At 41.0% G+C, this 12,373-nt stretch overlaps 1 protein-coding gene across 1 annotated transcript in view; it reads right to left on the bottom strand.

Annotated features, from left to right (window-relative positions):
- Positions 1-642: 642 nt before the first annotated feature.
- The window catches only part of LOC111159903 (M-phase phosphoprotein 8), a 61,928-nt gene continuing 50,197 nt past the window's right edge, over positions 643-12,373 (bottom strand). The window contains exons 10-14 of the mRNA XM_022522578.1: positions 8,631-8,785; positions 5,330-5,484; positions 2,553-2,680; positions 1,606-1,689; positions 643-987 (exon numbers count right to left, since the gene is read on the bottom strand). Of these exons, the coding sequence (XP_022378286.1) occupies positions 946-987; positions 1,606-1,689; positions 2,553-2,680; positions 5,330-5,484; positions 8,631-8,785 (564 nt within the window). The 3' untranslated portion in view covers positions 643-945. The remainder of the gene's footprint in view (positions 988-1,605; positions 1,690-2,552; positions 2,681-5,329; positions 5,485-8,630; positions 8,786-12,373) is intronic.

Consider the following 12,373-nt stretch of genomic DNA (forward strand, 5'->3'; position numbering starts at 1 on the left):
TCTCTGAAATGTCTATACAATGTATGTGGTCTACTGTATGACATTCTGAAAATTTTTCATTAAAATTATAAAACCAGTCATGAACTAAATAATTTTATAATCTCCAAGTCCAGACTGAGTTTGACTTTTTAGTTAGCCAAATTTCTTAAAAGACTAGGAGAGATCTGTGGGGAATCTCTAGAAGCAGTAACTCTTCACCTGAGGCACAGTATGGCAAATAAGCCTTGGCTGGCCTTCCCAGTGTTCGTTAAGGACACAGGATCTGGCTTTTGAAAATTACTTGACAGATGAAAGAACAAGGATAAAAGTCCATAAGTACTATGTTCTTTAGGCCCCATAGTGTCCTGGCTTACATTTTTTCCTTTCTTTTTTTTTTTTTCTGTATCTTAGATTCTGATTTACTATCTTTTCAAAGAATAAAGGATAATTGCAAATACACAACGTTTTCACCTCCAATTCAGGATCTGTGGCAACTGCATATTACGAACAGCTCAGACCTCCTCCCTCAAATCTGCCTACCAAGTTAGAGAGTCATCCTTTAAGGGCAGCAAATTGATACCTTATTTAGTGCTTCAGTGACTTGAATATCACATCCACACTTAATTATTTTTAATGCAGAAATTCACCAGGGCTAGTAGAAAATTTCAAGCTAGAAAAAAGACTTTTAATTTTCTTAAATAATCCTTCCATGTACCTTTCCACATTGTGGAAAAACTGAATTATGCAGTCTGGAGACAACATCAAAATTTCAGAACACTGGCACAAATACTTACATCTATATTTTATAATATATTAGAACCACCATGTCCTGTGTTAGAGCCTGTAACAGATAACAGGCCTGAAACTGCAAGAGGTTTACAGATGAAACTTCAAATCTGGAGGTGTTAGCTGTGCCAGAGTTCCAAAATAGGCCTGGAAATAACTCCATCCCAACTCTCCGTTCCGTCACTGCAGCTGTACTCTGTATGCACCTATTAGCAGTTTAACCTTTTGAAAGAAAACAGGCGTATCAGTACAGATACCTCTATCAAGTTCCTCTTTCTTCAAAGAGGGAAAACACTCACACAACCAAGATTTGTCTTATTTGGCAATGTTCTCAAATTGGTTATCAATTCAGGGTATTAGGTTACCACTTTTGTTACATAGACTTTTGGTCCACCTTCAGTGTTCAGTGAACAGCCTACAGACGTACATAAAATGTTATACATCAAATAACAAAGGCAAGAACTACAGCTTCAACTGCTCAATACTGGAGAGATGCATCCTTACCATCAGTCCCTTTCTTTCTTTCTTTTTTTTTTTTTAAGGTTTTATTATTTGGCAGAGAGCCTGATGCGGGACTTGATCCCAGGACCCTGAGATCATGACCTGAGCCAAAGGCAGAGGCTTAACCCACTGAGCCACCCAGGCGCCCCATCAGTCCCTTTCTTGACACACAATTTATGTCTAAAACATCTGTAGATTCTGGTGCACTGCTATCCCAGAAAGCACTGGTCTCCAGGACAGGCACACCAGGAACACAGCATTGGAATTTTTTTCTGCCGATAAAGTAATCTGAAGTAGCAATATGAGTAGCTGCACTAAATGTAAGGAAAGGGTTTTCACCTTGGCAGAAGGCGCTTCCGTCAACCTTATGAAGAGTTTATTGAGGCCTGCAGCAGGGCTGAACGAGTAAACAAAATGACTGTCCTAGGGAGAGAGACCAACCAGTCAGTGTTCTCTCAAACTTCTACATCGAAGAACATCATTGTATCTTAAAACATTTCAGAATCCAAAGACGTAAAAGAGAACACAAATTTTATACTTTAGATCGATTTGCTGATTACTTTTCTCTTGATTTATTAAAAAGATACAAATGACAAAAAAGCTTGTAAGATATATCTGCAAAAACAGCAACCAGATAAATCTTTAGGATTGGATTAGCTTGTATAATGTGTATGGATAGCCATATAAAGCATGAGTGTTAAAAATCTTCATAAACAGTTGATTTTGCTTAAGTCAGCCTAAGGAAAGAATTCTAAGTATAGAAAAGGAAACATACACACAGGTTCTTCAAGACTATTTTTTTGTTAAAATTATATAGCTGCTAATATTTTATTATAAACCAAAATTAAAGTATAATGGTTACGTAAAGCTACACACATTAAAACTAGGCATAAATACACCCATGTTCTAGGTATTTGAATCACAGAATGGGTATATTTTTAAAATTCTCTAAATTTCCTTTAGGTGAATGTTTGTAATTATAATGGTGGGAAAAGGCAGAATATTTTAAAAAATCAGACAGTACATTTCTTATACCTTAAGAATTTATATTCAGAATGTTCTAAGACATTATGATAAATATAACTTAAGGCATATATATCAAACATGAGAAATCCAGACTCTTACAAAATTTAGGAAAATTTTACTTTATAATTATGGGTTATTGTCTTATTTCCAATTGGCTTAGTTGTAATTAACATATTTTATTAAAACACACCATTAAAAGTCATCTGTGCTTCTGGATTAGAAGAATGTATTTTTCAGTAATGAACTACAGAAAATCTTACCAGAAAAACTGGAAGTTGAAATTTATCATTTAAAACTACAGCTTGTACACTACATGGTCCACAGAGCCGGGCAATAACTTCTTTACCCAAAAAGTTGGCATGGAAAATAAACAGCAGGATACCAGAGCCTGAATAAGGGAGATGTAAACATAGATTTTAGTATCAACCCTACCATGGCCATCTTTCAACTCTGAAGAAGGCGCACCTGTAAAAGTTGGGAGTGGTCCCCTCAGTAAGCCTGGTGGAACACACCCTGCCTGATGCCCACTCATACCAGACAATCTGAGTCCCAATTTCAAAACTTGGTGTTACCTAGCATTTTTCAAACCACAGACCCTTTCTATTTTTTTGTCCAAGTGATCCCTACTGACAGCTCAGGGAACAAATTTTTTAAAATATGCTTTCTACATTAATTTTGGTCTTAAAGGGTAAAAGTTGCTGCTGAATATGTAAAATGTCCTTGGATGCAAACTTCTATACCATTATTTTGGCAGGGTGGGGTAGGGTGGGGACTGTGAAATTTGAAGCTTTCACTGAATATCCAAAATATTCTGCATGACTCATTTTTCTGAACAAAACTATACTTTTATTATAACAGAAAATAGATACATGAACTCTATGACCTTTCTGATAAGCCATTTTTTAAGATGAAAAAACACTGATCCAGCCCAATTATAAACAAGAGGAGGCTTCATAAAAGAGACCCCCAAGGAACCATTGGCTTTTATTGTTCTGGTCCCAGGGAAAGGAGGACACACTGATTCACCCCTAGCTCTCTTTCTTCTCCTTTTGAAGCTATTTAAGGTTTGTCATACTGATTACTTAAAATGCTATACCCACCCCACACCTGCCCCCAAAGTACTGAGGTTCTTTGAAAAGGCCTACACACAATATAGGGACTGTTTCTTGTCTTTTTCCCCTCAGCTCCACTATGAATGAGCATCTGATCTGGGACAGAAGTTGAGGTATTTGTTACTCTCTCTATAGAGGAGAGTGGTGGTAACTCTTCAAAATGACCTGAATGGGGACTAGTGGTCTACAGTGAAAAATCCTATTTGAAAATCCTTCATTCAGGTGCTGTTTATTCTAACCAAAATCAGTTATATCTAAGGAAGCTGTGTTCATTAGCTCTACTCTGACAAGTACTTGAATTTCACAGACCTACTATGACATGAGGAACCCTAATCAATTTGCTGGCAGTTGTTTCATGCTATCAGTATAAACGTTTTCTCCAGCCAAACTAGGTGTTAAACACAATCACAATCCCCTCAAGGAACCAAGGCCAGTGCTTCTCAAACTTGAGTGTGTTCATAAATCACCTGAGATCTTAACCAAGGTGTCAACTGAGAGTCAGGTCTGGGTGGGCCTGAGAGTCTGCATCTCTAACAAGCTCTCAGAGCAGTCTGAGACCACACTGACTAGCAAGGGTCAGGAAAACCTATCAGGATCTTGTATCAGGATGACAAGGCATCTTTGGTAAGATTTCAGATAGAGAAGATTTCTGTTAGCCACACTGTGTATGTGCAGAAAAAAAATTAGTAACCCTAAGACAGTCCAGGTGCACTGAAGCCCGTAAGTTGTGAATGCTGGGAGGCTGGCCCAGATCAGCTCAGCAACCCCTACACCCTGTTCCCCAACCTTGTGCTCACTACTCAGCAATGCAAACTATCCACTTGGACAGTTGAAGCCACAAGTGATTCTTCAATGTCAAGTTCACTAAACACAGGTGTTATGTAATTGGTGTCTTTAATTAAATTTTCATTAATTACATATATATATATATAAAGATTTATTTCTTTATTTGAGAGAGAATGAAGCAAGGGCTGGTGGCCAGAGTCAGAGTGAAAAGGAGAAGCAGACTCCCTGCTAAAGCACAGATGCAGGACTCGATCCCAGGACCCTGAGATCATGACCTGAGCCAAAGGCAGATGCTTAATCAACTGGGCCACCCAAGCACCCAATATGTATTTTTTTTAATGGATGTTTTTTCTTAACAAAAAAGCCAGAACCCAGTTTCCTACTTTCATGAAGGCAGTGTTCTTTCCACTTAAACAGTTTATGCTGTGTCCCTGTCCTGGAGAAGGGCCATGCCCATGTCATGGTCTTGCCTGCAGAGCAGCTGTTAAGGAGAGGTTAGGAACCAGAACTAAAGTTTCCACCTCCTGCTAGTCAACTTTCCTGTGGGTCAAGACACTGACTTTTTATTTTAATCAAGTTTAACAAAAGTTAGTACAATAATTAAGATCCAACTTCCATACTTTTTTCAAGACCCAAGGCAGGAAGAACAGTTCTAACTTCCATGCTTTTTCATTTTAAAAAAAAATTTAAGATTTATTTGAGGGGGGGTGGAAGGACAGAAAGAAAATCTCAAGCAGACTCCCTTGCTGTGCACAGAGCCCAACTCAGGGCTCAATCTCACGACCCTTGAGATCATGACCTGACCCAAAATGAGGAGTCAGATGCTTAACTGGCTGAGCCACCCAGGCACCCCTATGGTTTTTAAACAAGTGCTAACAGTGCTCCGTGGATCCCTCAAAGTCACCTGGGATGGTAGGTATCAGCTGGGTCACCTTTTTCTGACAGAGTAGCTCTGCTGTTAACTATTTTACATAATTATTATACATAATGGGATTCTGTGAAGATATGTTCACAGAGTTCTACTTAAAAATCAGCTGACAGTCTATGGCCATACCACCCTAAACAGGCCCAATCTCATGTGATTAGAAATCAGCTGATATTTACAGTGTCAATTTTCAAACAGAAAAACATGGGCTTACCTTCTGGTATGTTCTGTGGGGGTTTGTAATTGAAATCTGTTGAAAAATCTGGCCCCTCACAGAGACGATGACATGCTATTGGGAAAATTGGTTCTAATAGAGCAAGACGTGCTTCAAAGTAATCCCTTATTGTTTCTTCTGCTACTCTTGACAGTCTAGGCAAAAAGTATAGTAAGAGTTGTTAATATTAATGTAGAAAATAACCATGAGTCATATTATCAAACTGCTGAATACATGAGGCCTTCCCAAATCAACCTTTAAAATAAATGTAACTTCCTACTCATCCTGCTTCCCTGGTGTATTTTTCGTTAGCACTTAGCATCTGACAACACTCTTACTGTCTGTGTTGCCACAGGGAATTTAGGCTCTAAGAGGGCCAGTCTTCCCCCCCCCGCCCCGGCTGCTTCTCCATCTTCCCAGTCTTCTGAATAGTTCCTGGCGTACAGAGAGCACTCAATACTTATTTGTCTAATGAAAATGAAAATTCTACTGAACAATAAATTTGAGAAGTGCCACAAACACACACACACACACACACACACACACACACACTTTATAGTATTTAGTTTAGAAGACAGTTAAATAAGATGCTAAGGCAGATTAGTGCTAATTCAGAAAATATTTTTAAACTATCTTGCAGGAAGGTAACCAACTCATTTGGTTTTCCCAAGATATTCAGGTTTTAGGAGTGGAAATCCACTGTATTGGGTCATGGACACACAGAGAAATTACGGGTTGGGTAAAGCTCCCAGCAAAGGCTGGACAGACTCACGACGTACGTGCCATTTTTGGTTTGTTTTTTCTCTCTCGTCTGAAATTTACCTTACTTTCTGCCTAGAATATAGATCCTGGAATTGGAGTAACAATCATGCAGGCATGAAGATCCAAGTCATACCTCTAGACTCCCTGTTATTTTGAACAATAAACATCTTACTCGTGTTAACAACTGTTTGTGACGTTTCTGTTACGTGTTGTCAAAATAATTTTTTTTTTAATATAGAAACCCCATCAAGTTCAAAACCTTTTATTTTTTTTTCACCATTTTATTTATTTTTTAAAGATTTTATCTATTTATTTGACAGACAGAGATGACAAGTAGGCAGAGAGGCAGGCAGAGAGAGAGAGAAGAGGAAGCAGGCTCCCTGCAGACAGCCTGATGTGGGACTCGATCCCAGGACCCTGGGATCATGACCTGAGCCGAAGGCAGAGGCTTTAACCCACTGAGCCACCCAGGCGCCCCCAAAATAATTTTTTTTAAATTTGTTTCAGAGGCAGAATTTAGTGTTTCATCAGTTGCATATAACACCCAGTGCTCATTACATCAAGTGCCCTCCTTACTGTCACCTGCTTATTCCCCACCCCCGCCCCACACACTCATCTCCCTTCCAGCAACCTTCAGTTTGTTTCCTAGAGTTCAGCCTCTCTGGTGGTTTGCCTCCCTCTCAATTTTCATCTTATTTTTTCCTTCCTTTCCCCTATGTTCATCTGTTTTGTTTCTTAAATTCCACGAGTGAAATCATGTATTTGTCTGACTGACTTATTTTGCTTAGCGTAATACCTTCTAGTTCCCTCCACATAGTTGCAAATGGCAAGATTTTATTCTTTTTGATGACAGAGTAAGCCAGAATAATTCTTTTTTTTTTAAATATTTTATTTATTTATTTGACAGAGATCACAAGTAGGCAGAGAAGCAGGCAGAGAAGCAGGCAGAGAGAGAGGAGGAAGCAGGCTCCCCGCTGAGCAGAGAGCCCGATGCGGGGCTCAATCCCAGGACCCTGGGATCATGACCTGAGCCGAAAGCAGAGGCTTTAACCCATTGAGCCACCCAGGCGCCCCAAGCCAGAATAATTCTTAAGGAAAAAGCTAAGTTACTTGTGTGATTTTCAATTAAAATAAAATGATTTAGAATTCATCTGAAAAAGAATGAACTTGAACAGATAAACTGTGGTATATCCAGACAATGGAATACTGTTCAGCATTAGAAAGAAATAAGCTAAGCCACGAAAACATGGTGGACCGCTATGTTTATACAGTATTATTTTAGTATTATTTACAATAGCCAAATTATGGAAGCAGCCAAGTGTCCATCGATAGATGATAAATGGATAAAGAGGTAGTATGTAAATTATTCAGCCATAAAAAATGAAATCTTGTCATTTGCAACAACATGGATGGATCAAGAAAGTATAATGCTAAGTGAAATAAGTCAGACAAAAACCATATGATTTCACTCATGTGGAATTTAAGAAACAAAACAAATGAACAAAGGAAAAATAAAGAGACAAATCAAAAAAACAGACAACTATGGAGAACAAACTGATGGTTCCCACAGGGGAGGTGGGTGGGGGGATGGGGGGATGGGAGAAATCAGTGAAGGGGATTAAGAGTGATGAGCACTGAGTAATATAGAGAGTTGCTGAATCACTATATTGTACAGCTGAAATAGAATACTATGTTAACTAACTGGAAACTATATTGTACAGCTGAAATATAATACTATGTTAACTAACTGGAATTAAAGCAAACAAATTAAAAAAAAAAAGACATGGAGGAATCTTTAATGCATATTACTAAGTGAAAGATGCCAGTCTGAAAAGGGCCAAGTACTATGATTCCATCTGCATGACATTCTGGAAAAAGCAAAACAATGGAGAGAGCAAAAAGATCAGTGATTGCCATGGGTCGGGGGGCAGGGGCAGGAAGGGATGAACAGGCAAAGCACAGAGGATTTTTAGGGCAGTGCTATTCTGTATGACACTAATGGTGGGTACACGTCATTATACATTTGTCAAAACTCCAAAATGCGCAACACCAAGGTGTACCCTAATATAAACCCATGGACTCTGGATGGTAACTGTCAATGCAGGTTCATTGGTTTTAGCAAATGCACCACTCGTGGACAGATGTTAGTAGGGGAGGTTGTGCATGTATGGAAGCAGAGGATATGTAGGAACTCTGTACTTTTAGCTCAACTTCACTGTGAATCTAAAACTGCTTGAAAAAATCATGTCTATTAAAAAAAAATACAGATTAGTTTTAAGAAAGCATGAGTCAAATTATGAGCATAATTAAGATTTTTAAGGAGATACTCCTATCTAGGAGTGACAGTGTTAAATTTTAAAGTTTGAGACCTCAATAACTGTCAGGAAAGTAATTCATATGCCGCTTATTAAATTTATGGTATTTTGAGAACAGAAACCTGTCATGACTTCCACTTAACAATCTTCATCTGAGCAATTATACACATGATGTGTCCACACAGACTCTGTGACTTAACCATGGCACACTCGCTCACACTTACGTCTCTAAATGATTCTTCAGCAAGTCGTACACCAACACGTTGTTACACTGCTTTGCAAAATGCAGTGCGCTGTTTTGGTGCTTTGACAAAATATTGCAGTCAGCTCCACATTCGATTACAAGTCGTACAATATCAGAATTCCCTCTTTTACAGGCCTACGACAGGGAAAAAAGGAACAGTAATTACTTAGCTGTAAGATAAGTTAACTACCAATCTGTGTTTGTCCCTTTCTCCACATGTGAGCTTGGGAATTTCTGTGAAGAGAAGGACAAGAATGTTGGAGAGGGAGAAAAAAACTTGGCATAGGGTCTCACCAAGAGTTACAAACTGTTAAGTAAACAAACAGTGGTATGCCTCTTTCACTCAGTGAACAGTACTGAAATCTGTACTACAATTTCATCCCTGACTCCTACGGAAATGGGCAACTCTAAAAAAAAGATACTTCTGTTCCAAGTCAGAGCAAACACCAGGCCTTCCTAAGCTCTAGCATGCTCCATTCTTCAGATCAAGTCTCCCAGCACCACAAAGTAATTTCAACATTTCCCTAGAAGACTGCTTTAAAGGAGACTAATTGAGCATAGATACAAATTTGAATTCAGCAAATTTAAGATGGACCTGGACACAATTCAAAGACCATTTCCAGAGTAAGAACACCTACATCTATGTTCTCTCTCCTGTTATTTATTTACCGGCTAAGGGACGTCAAGTAAGTCCCTAATTCTGAGTCTCACTGTTTCCATTTGTTGAAAGGGGATCACAGTACTTCTGCCTCACAACATTGAGGCTGAAATTAAATAACATATTGTAAAGGACCAGGGCAAGCCAGTAAGCTTTCCTACAAAAACAAGGCCATCTGGTATGCTACCACTCCAGACAGTATTTCTACAGAGTAGGTTTTTAAGCTGTGCAAGTGCTAGGTCAAAGGGCATGCATCTCATGGAATAGCTGACAAATATGCCCTTCAAAAGAATGTAACTCAGTGGTTCCCACTGGGGTGGTTTTGCCCCCCAGGGGAATTCAGGCAATGTATGGAGACATTTCTGGTTGTTAAAGGGTGGGTACTTATGGCATCTGGTGCAGAAGTTAGGGATGCTGTTATACATGCTACAAATGATCTGGCCCACAATGCCAGGAGGGAGAAGATTGAAAAGCCCTGCTGGGACCAATTATATGCCCCACATCGGTAGGTGAGAATGTGGTTTCTCCACCCCTTCACACTCTGGTAATGACCAATTTTATATATTATTTCTGAGATGAAAGGTTTTTTAAATTTTGTTTCAAAAATTTCTGAAAATCTCTCCCTGTGTTTATTTCTTCTAATTCTAAAAACCAATTTAATATACTAAATCCTTAAAGCTTAAGAAACCAGTACCAAAAAAACCCCAATACAAACAAAAACCAGACCAAAACAAAAAACAAAAACAAAATTTAAATACAGTTATAGGCAGTCTTATTTAGACAGCAGTTAAATATGCTTTAAGCACTTCTCTAGGAAGAAGGAACAAACAGTCCATCGATCCCTTCCCCTCTGGACACTGCCTTCCTCCTTGTCAGATCAACTCCTAAGTGCCTGCTACATCCAAGATCCACCTCCTCACCTTGTGCAATCCCACACCCCTCATACCCAACAAATGAGGGCACCAATACCCTCTCCAGTGCTACTTCCCAATGGAACGTCCCAGCCTCTTTCTCTGGCATCTCTGCCTCTGCAGATGCTGCAGGCCTCCTTAAAACGCTCAGGATACTTCTCTCTCCTGATCTTCCTCCTCCTCTAGTCTTCCCTATGTGGCTGCCTTCCATCTCTGGCTTTTCTTTCCCTTCCAACTCTCAGCAGTGACCCCACTCTCACCCTAGGGCTGTAACTGTGCTGTCTACAGTGATGACCCTGAATCTGAATCTACAGCCGACCCCTCTCTCTTGGGCTAAAGAACACATGTGAAACATCATCTGAGCATTCCTAGCTCAAATGCAACACCACTCTCATTGTATACTGCCTGACTTCCCGAAATTAAGAAACAGGATTACCTAGCATCACCTTCAATTACCAAGCCCTGTGAGTTCTATCTTCTTAAACCACCGGTCAATCTACCCACTTTTATCTCCACTGTCACTACCTAGGTACAGACTACTATTTTGCTTAATTTTATTTTATTTATTTTTTTAAAGACTTACTTTTTTTTTTTTTAAGATTTTATTTATTTGACAGACAGAGATCACAAGTAGGCAGAGATGCAGGCAGAGAGAGACAGAGGAGGAAGCAGGCTCCCCGCTGAGCAGAAAGCCTGATGCGGGGCTCGATCCCAAGACTCTGGGATCATGACCTGAGCTGAAGGCAGAGACTTTAACCCACTGAGCCACCCAGGCGCCCCTATTTCACTGAATTTTTTTTTTAAAGACTTTTTTATTATTTATTTGACAGAGAGAGAGATCACAAGTAGGCAGAGAGGCAGGCAGAGAGAGAGAGGGGGAAGCAGACTCCCCACCAAGCGGAGAGCCAGATGCGGGGCTCGATCCCAGGACCCCGGGATCATGACCCGAGCTGAAGGCAGAGGATTTAACCCACTGAGCCACCCAGGCGCCCCTGAATTTTTTTTTTTTTTTTTAAGATTTTATTTATTTGGGAGAGAGAGAGAGAATGAGAGAGAGCATGAGTGGAGAAAGGTCAGCAGGAGAAGCAGACTCCCTACCAAGCAGGGAGCCCAATGTGGGACTAGATCCTGGGACTCCAGGATCGTGACCGGAGCCAAAGTCAGTCACTTAACCAACTGAGCCACCCAGGAGCCATATTTCACTTAATTTTAAAAACATCCCTGGGGGGAGGAGTCAAGATGGCGAAGTAGCAGGCTGAGACTACTTCAGGTAGTGGGAGATCAGCTAGATAGCTTATCTAAAGATTGCAAACACCTACAAATCCAACGAGAGATCGAAGAGAAGAAGAACAGCAACTCTAGAAACAGAAAATCAACCACTTTCTGAAAGGTAGGACGGGCGGAGAAGTGAATCCAAAGCGACGGGAAGATAGACCGCGGGGGGAGGGGCCGGCTCCCGGCAAGCGGCGGAGCAACGGAGCACAAAATCGGGACTTTTAAAAGTCTGTTCCGCTGAGGGACATCGCTCCAGAGGCTTAACCGGGGTGAAGCCCACGCAGGGTCAGCGTGGCCTCAGGTCCCGCAGGGTCACAGAAGGATCAGGGGTGTCTGAGTGTCGCAGAGCTTACAGGTATTAGAACAGGGAAGCCGGCTACAGAGACAGAGCCGAGGAGTAAGCTCTAAGCTCGGAGTTACCTTGAACCGGTTGCAGGCTCGGTCAGCTCGGAGCGCGGCCGGAGGCAGGGTGACGGGAGTAAATCGGCGCTGTTCTCTGAGGGCGCACTGAGGAGTGGGGCCCCGGGCTCTCGGCTCCTCCGGGCCGGAGACTGGGAGGCCGCCATCTTCATTCCCGCCCTCCGGAACTCTACGGAGAGCGCTCAGGGAACAAAAGCTCCCGAAAGCAAACCCGAGCGGATTACTCAGCCCGGCCCCTGGTAAGGGCGGGTGCAACTCCACCCGGGGCAAAGACACTTGAGAATCACTACAACAGGCCCCTCCCCCAGAAGATCAACAAGAAGCCCAGCCAGGACCAAGTTCACCTACCAAGGAGTACAGTTTCAATACCAAGGAGAGCAGCGTAATTCCAAAGGAGGAGAAAGCAAAGCACGGAACTCATGGCTTTCTCCCCATGATTCTTTAGCCTTGCAGTTAATT

This window comes from Enhydra lutris, unplaced genomic scaffold (genome assembly GCF_002288905.1).
Source record: "Enhydra lutris kenyoni isolate GAN:26980312 unplaced genomic scaffold, ASM228890v2 scaffoldscaffold71, whole genome shotgun sequence".
In the NCBI taxonomy this organism is placed as follows: domain Eukaryota; kingdom Metazoa; phylum Chordata; class Mammalia; order Carnivora; family Mustelidae; genus Enhydra; species Enhydra lutris.